The 15,132-nt window shown below is 45.9% G+C and overlaps 1 protein-coding gene across 2 annotated transcripts in view; it reads right to left on the bottom strand.

Moving 5' to 3' along the window:
- The window catches only part of LOC127453081 (RAS guanyl-releasing protein 2-like), a 135,627-nt gene that overhangs the window by 50,382 nt on the left and 70,113 nt on the right, over window positions 1-15,132 (bottom strand). For both annotated transcript variants that reach the window (XM_051719153.1, XM_051719146.1), the window contains 3 exons: window positions 13,774-13,854; window positions 13,358-13,480; window positions 12,178-12,293 (listed from right to left, as the gene is read on the bottom strand). In XM_051719153.1, coding sequence (XP_051575113.1) covers window positions 12,178-12,293; window positions 13,358-13,480; window positions 13,774-13,854 — 320 coding nt within the window. The remainder of the gene's footprint in view (window positions 1-12,177; window positions 12,294-13,357; window positions 13,481-13,773; window positions 13,855-15,132) is intronic.

Below are 15,132 nucleotides of genomic sequence, written 5' to 3'. Positions count from 1 at the left end.
CCAAACTGTTCCCACAAAGTTGGGAGCATGGAATTGTCCAAAATCTCTTGGTATGCTGAAGCATTCAGAGTTCCTTTCACTGGAACTAAGGGGCCAAGCCCAGCTCCTGAAAAACAACCCCACACCATAATCCCCCCTCCACCAAACTTCACAGTTGGCACAATGCAGTCAGACAAGTACCGTTCTCCTGGCAACCGCCAAACCCAGACTCGTTCATCAGATTGCCAGATGGAGAAGCGTGATTCGTCACTCCAGAGAACACATCTCCACTGCTCTAGAGTCCAGTGGCGGCGTGCTTTACACCACTGCATCCGACGCTTTGCATTGCACTTGGTGATGTATGGTTTGGATGCAGCTGCTCGGCCATGGAAACCCATTCCATGAAGCTCTCTACGCACTGTTCTTGAGCTAATCTGAAGGCCACATGAACTTTGGAGGTCTCTAGCGATTGACTCTGCAGAAAGTTGGCGACCTCTGCGCACTATGCGCCTCAGCATCCGCTGACCCCGCTCTGTCATTTTACATGGCCTACCACTTCGTGGTTGAGTTGCTGTCATTCCCAATCGCTTCCACTTTGTTGTAATACCAGTGACAGCTGACTGTGGAATATTTAGTTGCGAGGAAATTTCACGACTGGACTTGTTGCACAGGTGGCATCCAATCACAGTACCACGCTGGAATTCACTGAGCTCCTGAGAGCGGCCCATTCTTTCACAAATGTTTGTAGAAGCAGTCTGCATGCCTAGGTGCTTCATTTTATACACCTGTGGCCATGAAAGTGATTGGAACACCTGAATTCAATTATTTGGATGGGTGAGCGAATACTTTTGGCAATATAGTGTAGCTTAAAAATGGTGATAAACAAACAACAACAAAAAAAGTGATAAACAAAAGATAAGATACTGCTGTTGCAAGCTATCTTTAACACAAAACATCCATTTGATTACATTAGACCATGAGCTCTGCCTATATTTTCCTCAGCAAGATGCAAAGTCAAGAACAACAGTGGCATTAATGCTCATGTTCTAAAAATTCTCAAACCACACTGGACACACTGTTAGTAAGTTGCGGAACAGGTGTACCTACACAAGACACAGTACTCAAATTATAAAATACAGTAGTTGCAATCTGTTATTAATAGCCCATAGGATTGGCCTATGTTGTGCTCAGTAAAGGCCCGGATATACTTCGTTTTTCCACGTTCCGGATCGGATCACGCCCATCCGACCGCGTTGCCTTCCAAAGTATACTTTTCTGACCGCGAGCGAATATGAACGTGTTCGACGCATGCCACTACTATGGTTTGTGACACTCTTTTAGTACAGTCAATGGACGGTGCATGCGCCGATGATGCACACAGAGGAGGACCGCGTCCGTGGGTCAAGAAAATCTGGGTGAGAATTTTGTCCCCACCACTTTTAACATCCACAACACAGACAGCTTTCACTGTTGCACACAGCCTTGTTTTTATATCCGCATCTTCCACTGAATGCGTTTAGATGTGTGCTCTTCCTGCAAATGTAGAGGGCATGGGGAGAATAGGGTGACAGATGCTGCGCATGTGCTGACTTGTAATTGTTTACAAGATGGCTTCACCTTTCAACAGTTCCAGGCTGTGCTCAGTATGGCACTGCCCAAACAGTATCCAGTAGATACGGAAACACTGGGACATGCTCAAGTCTGCTATACTCAACTCCTGTACATGCACCCTTAGACATAAAACTAACTAACTAACATGAAGATTGGTTTGAAGAGCATGACACCAAAATCCAACAGCTCTTTGACACTAAGAGGCAAATGTTCACTACCTGGCAGAATGACATCAACTGTAAAATAAAAAAAGCAGCCCATGCAAAAGCAAAGCCTGCCAGGATTTTAGTTCTGGCCTGCAGGTCATGATTTTCAATAAGCATTTTTCTCAATCTTGAAAAAGCAGCACTAGCACAGTGATGGTGCTGTTGGGCCTCATGTATTCAGATAGAAGACAAAGGCAGGCATAACACAGTCGTAAAACCTAACTCAGGCCCACATACCAAGTCATAAATTTTACTGATAAAAACTGCGCCAAAATCAAACAAAGGGAGTCCAAAACAGACTACAAATCCCATGAAGCCTTGCTCACTAAAGGATCGAACTCTCAACTCCTATTGGATGAGGCACACGACAGAACGCACCTCAACCATGACATCATCAGGAGTAGAAATACCTCTGAAATGCTTCCGGGATTTGCTTCCCAGCAACTTTGCTCGCCGTGTGTAGACGCAGCTCATCGCTGCTCTCAGGTGCAGCCTCGTGGCACAAGGAAGTAACGTCCGACTTGAAACTGTGGCCATACAATCTCCATCTCGCTGGACGAGTTGAGATTACTCTGTGTTCCACCGAACACTCTAACGGATCCGAAGGAAACTGCCGAGCAATCCGCATCTTCATCCGTTTGCCTACAGAAGTGGAGCGAGAAAAGATTTCTCTTCCATCTTCAATCAAGTCGACATCGCTGATTTATCCGCCAGCCTGTCGAGAATCAGCAGCCATAACGCCCGCCAACAGAGCGAGGAAACGGCCTCCCGTCATCACCCGAGCCTCGAGGAACCAAGTCTGAGTTAAAGGACGGATGAACACACATTCTGCATCCTCATGCGATTCAAGTAAGAGGTTTACGTCTGGGCAGCGATAAAATATTGTAGTGTGTTATTCTTGTGTATCAAGGTTATCACTTGTACAGGTTACGGACTGCCATGTCTGCTCATTATTAATACTCAGGGTATTAATTATCACGAATTTGATTTGCTGTATTGTAGTCCAACCACATTGGACTGTTGTGCATTTCCACCATTGTGGGTGAGACCGGTAAACTGAGTTTATCCATTAAAGAATCAAAAGACCGCGGGACGGTTTACGAGCCGTCCACCGTGTCTCTGAGTGATAAACTAACAGCTGCTTTCTCTCCCACGATCGCAAAATTGGCTTTGGGGCCATCACTTAATTCTCTCTCTCTCTCTCGTACTAACACACACACACACACACACACACACACTCTCACATACACACCCTCATGTGTTATAGGATTATTTTGATTTCCATATCTAATCATATCACTGTTTAGTTTGTAGTTGTAAGTCGGAAGTTTATTGACTGCATTGTATTAATTATTAATTGATATTACTGCATAAATAAACTTTGTTATATTACAAAGAGAAGTGTTTTGGTTTGTTTTGCATGCACCTGTGTCATGCTGACGGGATGTCAGTGCTCGGATTCAAGCCCTCATTCATTGTTTTTTCCTGAAAATCGATATTCTTTGGATGTCGATTTTCCTAAGAAAACAATCTAATATCGAGACTGTTATACTATCTGGTTATTAGTCCCTGATTCCAGGGTGGTGCCCCGTCAACGTTAATCCTTATTAATATTCTATTGATTTTTGATAATTGATAATTATCTTTGATGATTGCTGAATCTGAATGATCAATAAGCTAGTGTTAATTTTAATTAATGTTTCATCGATGTTAACAATTAACAATTATCTTTGATAATTATTGATTTAAAGGATTAGAAAAAGCTAACATTGATTCTCATCAATGTTCTATTGATTTTAATAATTAATAATTATCTTTGATAATTATTAATTTTTGCTAATAACAAACTTGCTCCTAAAAGTAGCGCACTACATTTATTGGAGCCCCATATGAGGTTTTAATGAGTTAGATTCAATTAATTAATTTAAATATTAATTAATAATTAAAGAAATAATTATGAATTATTTCTGATAGTAACACTGATCTAAACAACCAGTAAAGCCCTACAGTGCTCCTCATCATCAATATTGGTGATGGTGTTTCTCATCATCAGTGTTGACTTTGGAGGAGAGAAGTCTGCTGAGGTACTGGAACTGGTCTACATTTGCAGAATGGGGGTGCAGCCATTTTCTCCTCTGTTGGTTGCTGCGGAAGGTGATGAAGAGCCTCCATCTCAGAGTTAAGAGTCCCTGTTTAGTAGGTCCTCATAGTGCTCTTTCCACCTTAATTGTCCTTCAGGAGCGTTAGCCCATCCTTAGAGCAGAGGGGAGTAACACAGTGGTAGCTGGGCACATATAGTACCTCTCCTTGGGCATCAAATGGACCTATCAGAAATGCTTCTGTTGTTCTTGTCTTTGTGTCTTAAGGCCAAAGTATACTTCAGTTGTACGCATTGCTGATTGCTCCATGGACATCTGCACTGGCTATTGCTCTTGTTTTAAGTACCTCACGAGGGTCCTTTGTACGGACAATTATATAGTCAATAAGTTGCCAGAGATGCCTCCAGGATGTTTTAAATTGGTTCTTTTGGTGGAAAAGTATGTTGGTGATGATTTGGCCTGATTTGTGTTCTGAGCACTTTGTTTTTTTTTTTTTTTCATCCAATTTGGAATGCGCAATTCCCAGTGTGCTTTTATGGTCACCTCAATCTAGGTGGCAGAGGATGAATCCCAGTTGCCTCCATGTCTGATACCATCAACCCATGCAGCTTATCACATGGCTTGTTGAGCGCATTGCCACGGAGACATAGGAGGCTTCACACCATCCACTGTGGCATCCATGCTCAACTCACCATGTGCCCCACTGAGAACGAACAACATTATAGCGACCACAAGAAGGTTACCCCATGTGACTCTACCCTCCCTAGCAACCGGGCCAATTTGGTTGCTTAGGAGACCTGGCTGGAGTCACTCATCATGCCCTGGGATTTGAACTAGCGAACAGCGTATTTTACCACGCCCCCATTCTGAGCACTTTGTTAACAGGGTTTAGCGGGTCTTAAAATGTCTTTAAAAGGTCTTAAAATGAAGCAACAAGTCTTAAATTCATAAGCATTAGAAACTGTCACATCTTGAACCAATCCAGTCAGGATGTGTCTCTATTTGAAGAAAAATGTCTGTATTGACTGTGTGTAGAGTAATTTTGAAAGTGTCTGTAGAACGGCTAAGTGCAATGCCTGTGCTAGTTTTGCTAGTCATGGTGAAGATGTGGTGTACTGTGCGACGTATATGCTTTATAATGTGTTGCGCATGTTGAGGGGACATTTTCAACATTAAATAACACACAGTCCATTTTGTATGTTATGTGAGTTAATTTGTAAAACAAAATCGACCATTATATTGTTACTATTTCTTATAAAAAGAAATGCTGTAATGTTGAAAAATATATGTAGCTTTACATATTTTGTGAACAATGTCAATATCCTTGTAATGAAATAGCAATTTCTTGTTCTTGTATTTTCGTGTTGGAATTAACTTGGAAAATATGCATTTATGCAGACTTTTTTTTTTTTTTTGACACCCTATTTTTTGGGTGAATCATCTGTGGACTAATTGCACTTCTCTGGGTGACCATTCCTCCAGTAGGTATCATCTCCATCATTTATCATCTCTTCATCATCTCCTCACCTCATCTTCATTACCGAACTGAATATCACCATTCCTAAGGAAGTGGCAGGACTGGGACATTCTTATACACATAAACACATCACAGAACTGAATACATCACATTTTGTATTTTATTTTATATTGTTTAATTATTATAATTTTTTTTACTTCAAACATGGAGACTGTGGCAGAGGGGGCTCTGCCCAAGGAAGACGCAGTTTGCCAACAGGGAAGCGAATTAGCGGAAGATAAACATCGTATGGGGTTACCTTACAGGGAACCGCCACATGCGGAGCATCTACCCCAGAACAGGGCTCTTAATTAGCACATGTACTGGGCCGGCAGCGAGTCTCTCCAAAAACTCGACTGCCACAGGGCTCGGAGGAAGTCAACCAGGGAACATAGTTTGTGAACACTACTGGGAATTAATGGTGCACGTCTTCAGCTCAGAGGAGGTGAAATGTGCTATGTGCAAGCGATACACCCGGCCGGCTATCCCGGGCTTATCCGCTTGTATTGCGTGCCACTACCTTGGACGAAACCAGTTCCACCCGGAGGTTGTAGAACCTTGCAAAGGTGTTGGGTGTTGCCCAGCCCGCTGCTCTGCAAATGTCTGTTAGAGAGGCACCCCTGGCCAGGCCCAGGAGGCCGCTACACCCCTGGTAGAATGGGCTCGTAGCCCTACCAGGGGCGGCACGTCCTGGGCGTGATATGCCATAGCTATGGCGTCAATGAGCCAGTGGGTGATCCTCTGCTTGGAGACAGCGCTTCCTTTCCGCTGTACACCAAAGCAGACAAAGAGCTGCTCAGAGATCCTAAAGCTCTGCATCCGATCCAAATAGATGCATAAAGCGTGCACTGGACACAGCAACGACAGGGCTGGGTCTGCCTCCTCCTGGGGCAGCGCTCGCAGGTTCACCACCTGGTCCCTAAAAGGGGTCATGGGAACCTTGGGCACATAGCCCGGTTGGGGTCCCAAGATCACGTGAGAGTAGCCCGGACCGAACTCCAGGCACCTTTCGCTGACAGAGAACGCTTGCAGGTCTCCTACCCTCTTGATGGAAGTGAGCGCAGTCAGGAGGGCAGTCTTAAAAGAGAGTGTCTTAAGCTCAGCTGACTGTAAAGGCTCAAAGGGGGCTCTCTGTAGACCCTGAAGAACTACAGAGAGGTCCTATGAGGGAACGAGGTGCGGTCTGGCGGGGTTCAGCCTCCTGGTGCCTCTCAGGAACCTGATAATCAGGTCGTGCTTCCCTAAGGACTTACCGTCCACTGTGTCGTGGTGTGCTACTATAGCAGAACTAGTGTTGAGGTCGCCCGGGATATGAGTGGCTCGCAGCGACTTGAACTGCTGCTGACTCCAGAGGAGGAGACGGCAGGCGAGTTGTGCCATACAATGAGAGCGCAGACCGCCTTGGCGGTTTACATATGCTACTGTTGCTGTGTTGTCTGTCCGAATTAACATGTGCTTGCCCTGGATCAATGGCCGGAACCTCAGCAGGGCGAGCAGAATTGCCAACAACTCGAGGCAGTTGATGTGCCAACGCAGCCGCGGGCCCGTCCATAAGCTGGCGGCTGCGTGCCCATTGCAAACAGTGCCCCAGCCTGGTTTGGAGGCATCTGTCATGACCATGACGTGCCTGGAGACCTGCTCTAGGGGAACACCTGCCCATAGAAATGAGAGGTCGGCCCAAACGCTGAAGAGATGGTGACAGACCGGCGTGATGGCCACGCGATGTGTCTCGCGGTGCCATGCCCATCTCGGAACTCGAGTCTGAAGCCAGTGCTGAAGCGGTCTCATATGCATCAACCTGAGTGGGGTGGCCACCGCTGAGGATGCCATATGCCCCAGGAGCCTCTGAAAGGGTTTCGGTGGAACCGCTGTTTTCTGTTTGAATGCCTTCAAACAGGCCAGTACCGACTGTGTGCACTCGTTCGTAAGACGTGCTGTCAATGAGACTGAGTCCAACTCCAAACCGAGAAAAGAGATTTTCTGAACCGGGAGGAGCTTGCTCTTTTCCCAGTTGACCCGAAGCCCTAATCAGCTGAGGTGCGAGAGCACCAAGTCCCTGTGTGCACACAACATGTCCTGAGAGTGAGCTAGGATTAGCCAATCATTGAGATAGTTGAGAATGCGAATGCCCATTTCCATTAACGGGGCAAGAGCTGCCTCTGCGACATTCGTGAAGACGCGATGGGACAAGGACGGGCTGAAAGGGAGGACCTTGTACTGATACACCTGACCCTCGAATGCAAACCGCAGGAAGGGACTGTGTCGAGGTAGAATCGAGACGTGGAAGTACGCGTCCTTCGGGTCTACCGCCGCGAACCAATCTTGATGCCGGACGCTCGCCAGAATGCATTTTTGCATCAGCATCTTGAACGGGAGTCTGTGTAAATCCCGTTTCAGTACTCGCAGGTCCAAGATTGGCCGCAACCCACTGCTTTTTTTCGGTACGATGAAGTAGGGGCTGTAAAACCCCTTCTTCATCTCGGCCGGAGGGACAGGTTCTATCGCACCCTTCCGTAGGAGGTAGCAGCATTTTCGTCCTTCAGCAGGGTGAAGTGGATACCGCTGAACCTGGGCGGACGCCTGGCGAACTGAATCACATAGCTGAGTCGGACGGTCTGGACCAGCCATCGCGACGGTTTGTAAAGCGCAAGCTACGCATCCAAGTTCCGCGCGAGGGGGAACAAAGGGACAACGTCGTCGGACGTACCGGCAGGTGGGGCCACGCGGCGGGGCGGAGCTCAAGGTGCCACACCATGTCGTGGCCATGCTGAGTCTAGGGACATCGAAGCACTTACCTGGCTCCTTGTGACCATCCCCGGAACAGCCTGGGAAGGGGGAGGAAGAGGCCTGTCCTCACAACCCATGGAGACTGTCACATCGGGGGCGGGTGTGTGCCACAGCTCTGCGCGCAGGGGCGGGGAGACCGCCGCTGGAGTGCCAATCCTGCAAGGGAAAAAAGGTGGATGGTGGTCGTGATTACGACCATGCACACTGGGTATGTGACCCATGAAAGGAGGAAACCGCTCTTTTGCTGAACTGTTGGGTACCGCAGCCACTTGGGCATGTGGCGAAATCAAATGAAAATGCAACAAAAGATTCTCCACCCGGCCCTCCACTGGGGGATGGAGTGGTCTTACTACCAGCTCCAAAGCAGTGGGTTTCGTCAACCCTGGGTCGCCCATCTCAGGGGCACTTTGACGACCTTCGTGGGTTCTTGGCAGCCGGCCGTGAGACGGGTGCCGTCTGCTTCCTGCGGTAGGCTCCACACCGGGGCAGGGCCGAAGGGGCAGTCACCGCAGGGGGATGCCCTTGGCGGCGAGCAGACGGGGTGGGGGATCTTAAGCCGTGCCGGGGCAGGATATGCCAGATAGCCTTCATCTGCTGCTTCACCGTTGAGGACTGCTGGGCAAAGTACTCGACGGTGTCACCAAACAGGCCAGCCTGGGAGATGGGGCAGCAAGGAATCTTGTCTTGTCAGCCTCACCCATCTCGACAAGGTTGAGCCAAAGGTGGCGCTCCTGGACCTCTAATGTGGACATCGTCCGCCCGAGAGACCGCGCCGTGACCTTCGTCACTCGGAGAGTTCTTGCATCAGATCTGGGGCAGAACTACCTTCGTGCAGTTCTTTTAGCGCCTTGGCTTGGTGGATCTGCAGGAGAGCCATGGCGTGCAGGGCAGAGGTGTCTTGTCCAGCAGCGCTGCAGGCCTTGGCCGTCAGGGACGACGTGAACCTACAGGGCTTGGACGGGAGCTTTGGGCGTCCGCGCCAGGTGGCGGCGCTCTGCGGGCATAGGTGCACTGCGAGCGCCTTATCCACCGGGGGAATCGCTGTATAGCCCCTGGCCACCCCGCCATCGAGGGTAGTGGGGGGGGGACTAAGAAATCGGGACCGGGCAGTAAAAGGTGCCTCCCACGATTTTGTCAGCTCCTCGTGCACTTCCAGGAAGAAAGGCACTGGAGCGAGGCGCGGCTGCTTTGAGTGGCCACCCGGGAAAGCCTGCATCAGCCTGTGACTGGGCAATCGTCCCCGAAGGGGGGAGCCCAGCTGAGGCTTCTGTTTCCGACTGGACAAGTCCGCTCTCCGATGCTGCGCTTGAGAGCTCATCAGCTTCACAGGCTACGAACTAGAGGTCGAACTCGCCGTGAGACGAGCCGGCGGACTCATCCGGAAGCCCGATCGGGGCAGACGAGCGTGCTGGGGAATGGGAGGTCCACTGGGGGGTACCCAGCGGAGGCGGTCCCATTGGGGTCCCCAAATCACCCCCAGTGCTAGCCGCGCTGGCCTCAAACTTGTAGGTAGAAGGACCGAGGCGGGGAGCCGTTGGGGTGGCGACCGCAACATTGCCATGGTCATGTTCTCGCAGGGAGAACATGAACCATCCACGAACGCTGCCTCCGTGTAGGTCTTGCCCAGACACGAAAGACAGTGATCATGACCGTCTGAAGTTAAGAGGTAACGACCGCAACCAGGAATAACACACAGTCGGAAAGGCATCTTTAAAAAGACGCGTCTTTAAAAAGACGTTCTGTGTGTGCCGCTCTTTTAGAGAAATATACTCTTTCAGGAAAATATACTCTCTTTTTTCTGCAGAAGCATCCAGGGGCGTTCTCTGCAGTGCACTAGTGCAGAGGAGGGAGAAGGCACTGAAATGCACCGTCAGATTCAGCAGAGGTGAATGAACAGTCGTGAGAATTCAGCTCAGTGAGCATGACCATTCGGCTCCGAAGAGAAAATCTGAATGAGTGATACCATTGCCTCATTGGCCTTTTATCAAAGACCAGAGGTGTCTCGGGCTCCCAAGAGTGACCCCTAGTGTCACTACATCGACACAACATCAAGTGAGTGACAGATAGGGAACGAGTAATGAAAGGAGGATGTATTTGTAAAATGGAATGTCCTGTTCACTCATGCATCCCTTCAAAGCAGTGTCTATGTGCAGCTGCATTCCATCGCAGTGCTTTCCGTTATGTTGTTGAAACCTAAGTATAACTGAAATATAGTTTGGGCTTTATCCTGCTGTCTGTTGACAGCTTCTCTCAGCGCACAGATTACAGGTTGTGCTTTAAAACATTTTGCTTTGGTCCCTGTAATTGCCTCTCTGTCTGCACTTAACACATTGGAGTATTTTTCACAGATTTGCTCTACAGGGTTGATCAACTGATGCATTTTAGATCAATCTAACTTCAAAATGTGAATCCAATTTAGAACCATCAAGGTAGGTCCCACCCCTTTTGATACCAATAGAACCAACTCCTCTGTTTGTTCCACACACTGTACCTTCACATAGTAATTGACTCTTTGCTAAGCTCCGCCCCCCTTGGTTATGGTTGCTCGCTCTGACAAGCTCTGCAGAACTTCCCATAGGACTGAATGGGAGATTGCCGTATACGGCACGGTTTTTGGCAAATTATTCTCATAAACGGAATGGATAATATTTTTAAGTGGGCTGGAATGAAGAGTGACATTGAAACACACATTTATCTGACGTTTTTTGTAAAATAAATAGTTAAATTACACAGTAATTTGTTTGAAAACTGTGCAGACTGTATATCAGAATTGAGGCAAATGATTATCACATTCACTTGAAAAGAGAAAAATATGTTATTTGATAGCAATTACAAACCTCATTAGTAACATAACAGTGTGAGTGAAAAGAACTGTTTATAACGTCTCATAACACACTCATTTTGATGTTGTGAACTCCTTATTTACTATCACCTTTACTAAGTCATGAATCAATACCTAAATTAATAAATGTTAAGTTAATAGCTTTAATTTACCTTGGGGGAAATGTAGGTTTCCTAGAGTCATTTGGGAATGAGGAATGACACACTTTAATCCATAACATGCTGTTCTCAAGATTTATTTAAAGATTTTTTTTAAAAGAAAGAAAAAACACTGTGTGTATCCTCTCTGGGTACCTTGTGTCACTATTACAAGTGACCCAGCAACAACATTTTTTTAAATTTTTGGATCATTTCGATAAAATCCCACTTAGAACTGCTCAAACACACATTACTCCCGTAGACTATCATTGTAAATATGCAAGCGCTTGTCAGAGAAATGGCGGCGGGGCAACAGTTGCTAAGACAGGATTGGTCAGAAAAGCTTTAAGGCAAGGCTTGGCGAAGGATCAGTTCAATAGACTCTGAACTGTATGTTCTCAATGTCACATCGCATGACTGTAGTTTCCACTTTTTAAACCTCCGCTTGTACAGCTTTTCTGCAATCAGGCACATAGCTACACCTTTATCTACTTCCATCTGAATTTTTACACCATTAAGGTCTCACATAATCACAATCATCCGTAACTTATAACAGTCCTCACTCTTTTCAGTCCCCTGTACTGCATTTGATGGCTGTAGAGTTTGCTGCAGATCAGCTGTTACAGAGAGTCTCTGGTGGTCTGTTTAAAAATTCCAATGTCAAAGTCTTCTGTCTGTAAAGTCATATAATCCAGTTATGGTTACCTATGTCTGTAATTGCCAATGACTGATTCATATATTTTTAAAGAAACACAACCATCTTTAAATCTTAAAATACCACACATACAGTAGTGTTAATCAGCAACTCAGCTGAGCATGGTCATTGTGGTGAAGCTGGTTGACCAAGGAAGTCTTGCTGGTTAAGCAAATAATGCAGCCTAGAAGGGACAGCACTATCAAAGCTGGTGACCAGTGTCCAAAACACAACATTTGCTGACAACCAGCACCAGGTGGATGGTATGTAGAGGACAGCACTCTTGTCTGACTTTGAAATACTTACTGATTTTTATCAAGCTCTCCGAACTTGCTGAGATAAGGGAAGTTATTCCTGATGCACTCAAACTCTTCACGTGAGATGTACCCATCACGGTCCGTGTCAAAATTCTTAAACACCGACTGCAAGAAAGGAATACAGATTGGTGAATCTTACATGCTGGAGGGAGTTTTAAATAAATAAAATTGTTTTGTTTAATTATTAAATTTATAGTTAGGATGAGTGAAACCAAATATTCACAGCTGACCCTGCACTAAGGTCGGCCTTTAAATTATTACTGACAAATCACACCTTGGCATCTGCTACTTCCCACCATATTGGCAGACAAACAATTGTTCTTGTTTAATGTATGTCTATGTAACTCCTTTGTGTTTAGATAGTTAAAATGGAATGTTACAATAATGATCCAAATTACTATTTGATCCTGTTGCTGTGTCTTTAATAAATACAGAGAGGTGCATGCTATTGATTAGACTACTATACACATTCCTAAATGAACATGTAACCTCAGTATGGACTGTTTAATTTGACCCAAGGTAGGCTATTTAATCTCACTTAAAGTTAATACGTTTATTTATCGATTCAGAACACAGTAGTGAGATATCAAAGGGATAGTTCACCCAAAAAGGAAAATTCTCTCATCATTTACTCGCCCTCATGCCATCTCAGATGTGTATGACTTTCTTTCTTCTGCTGAACACAAACAAAGATTTTTAGAACAATATCTCAGCTCTGTAGGTCCACACAATGCAAGTGAATGATGACCAGAAATTTGAAGCTCCAAAAAACACATAAAGACAGAATGTGTGTGGGTGAGAAACAGATCAATATTTACATTTTTTTTTTACTATAAATTCTCCTCCCTGCCCAGTAGGTGGTGATATGCACAATGAATGCTAATCGCCAAAAAGAAAACAATGTGGAAGGGGAAGTGAACGTGGAGATTTAAAGTAAAAAAGGACTTAAATATTGATCTGTTTCTCACCCATGCCTATAATATTGCTTCTGAAGACATGGATTTAACCACTGGAGTCATATTGATTACTTTTATGCTGCCTTTAAATCTGGCCACACTTTTTCATGTAATGGAACATCCTTTTATGGTGTTTTGAAACAAAATGAGGGGGAGTTTTTCATTTTTGTGTGAATTATTCCTTTAATAAGAATTTTTGTTTTTTTCACTTACATCCACCATCTTCTCGATATGTTTGCTGATAATAGCAGGATCAGCTTTAGGCTTCACTGATGCTGTCCACTCGTCAATCATCGAAGATTGTTTAGGAGCTTGGCTGGGGGAGGAACTTGAGTTCTGATCCACCAATCATAAACAAAGTCACAGGTTTAAGACATGATAATATTTACTTTCAATCTACTGCATGTATTGTTAGATAGCTTTATATTGATTTAGGAGGAATTAAATCTAATCCCCTGAACATATACTGCACATGTATTGTACTTGTGTAACTCTAAAATTTCTTTATAAACAAACATTATGTACATTGCAATGAATGTATTGTATTGTTTGGCTAGCAAAACAAACATGAAAAAATGCCTAAATTGAACCAAATTGGAATGTGACAATTAACTGGCTCGAAAACTGACCACTGGTTTTGCAGCTCTGGGTTCTCTCTGTAATGAGAGCTGATAAATCTCCTCTTCTGTATGGTACTGATCCAATGAGACCTATACATAAGACACAAGCAGATCTGTCTCAGGATACAGTGCATGGAAATAATGTATAAACACTTTTAGCAAACATTATACATGTATTATTTCTTACATGTATAATCCTGAAAATTTAGAGATTGCTGTTAACTAAATGGCATGTTTACAGCCTGTCTGCAGAACAGCTCATTATAATGGTAACACTAAAAAAAAAAGGTTCTATACATTAAAGGTGCACTCAGTACTTTTTTCCTCAAAAAAAGTTTAACTCCTAAAGACATGAACTGTAATTATGCAATATATGTAGGAAATCATGACCACTCACATTAAAATGAAGACTCCAGTCATATCAGTAACCATATAAAAGCTGTTTTATTCTACATGGAGAGGGTCCGCACACGGGGGCTGCCATGTTAGAATCACATGACCATCTGAATACTACATGCTTAATCTCAGTAACCGTCCTGTTCTTTGACACTTTCACTCACTGATTAAAGTCATCATGGCTGACTGTGAATACTAAATTTTTACAATGGCATCTAAAACTGAAAACTATTGATTTTAGTTGTGTTAATCCAAGATGACACAAAGACAAAAGTTACTGAGTGCACCTTCAGCCTCGTGCGACCCCGCATACACATGCATGGACATTGTATTTTGGGGGCGAGTGGCCACGTCCCCCTCCAGTCCCCTTCTTCCCGGAACTGCACGACAAGCTGACGCAATTGTGGAGGGCACCTTTCGCTGCCCGAACCCGATCCTTCAGTTTGTCCGCTCTCACTACCCTCGATGGTGGGGTGGCCGAGGGTTATGCCGCGATACCCCAGGTGGATAAGGCAATCGCGGCACACCTGTGCCCACTGAGCGCCACCACCTGGCGGAGTCTCCCGGCACTCCCTTCCCGAGCCTATAGGACGACATCGTCTCTGGCGACAAAAGCCTACAGCGCTGCCGGTCAGGCCGCCTCCGTACTGCACGCCATGGCCCTCTTACAGGTCCATCAGGCCAAGGCTTTGAAAGAGCTACACGAGGGTAGTTCTGATCCCGGTGTGCTACAAGAGCTGCGCTCGGTGACTGATCTTGCCCTCCGTGCGACTAAGGTCACAGCGCGCGCACTCGGGCAGACGATGTCCATGCTTGTGGTCCAGAAGTGCCACCTGTGGCTGAACCTGGTCGAGATGAGGGACGCGGACAAGGCACGGTTCCTTAATGCGCCCATCTCTCAGGTCGGCCTCTCCTAGCAGTTCTCGGTGGTGAAGCAACAGATGGAGGCCATTCAGCACATCTTGCCCCGAC

Source organism: Myxocyprinus asiaticus, chromosome 2 (genome assembly GCF_019703515.2).
Source record: "Myxocyprinus asiaticus isolate MX2 ecotype Aquarium Trade chromosome 2, UBuf_Myxa_2, whole genome shotgun sequence".
NCBI lineage: Eukaryota > Metazoa > Chordata > Actinopteri > Cypriniformes > Catostomidae > Myxocyprinus > Myxocyprinus asiaticus.
The sequence above is the reverse complement of the archived record's forward strand: the minus strand, read 5'-3'. Positions and strand labels throughout refer to the sequence as shown.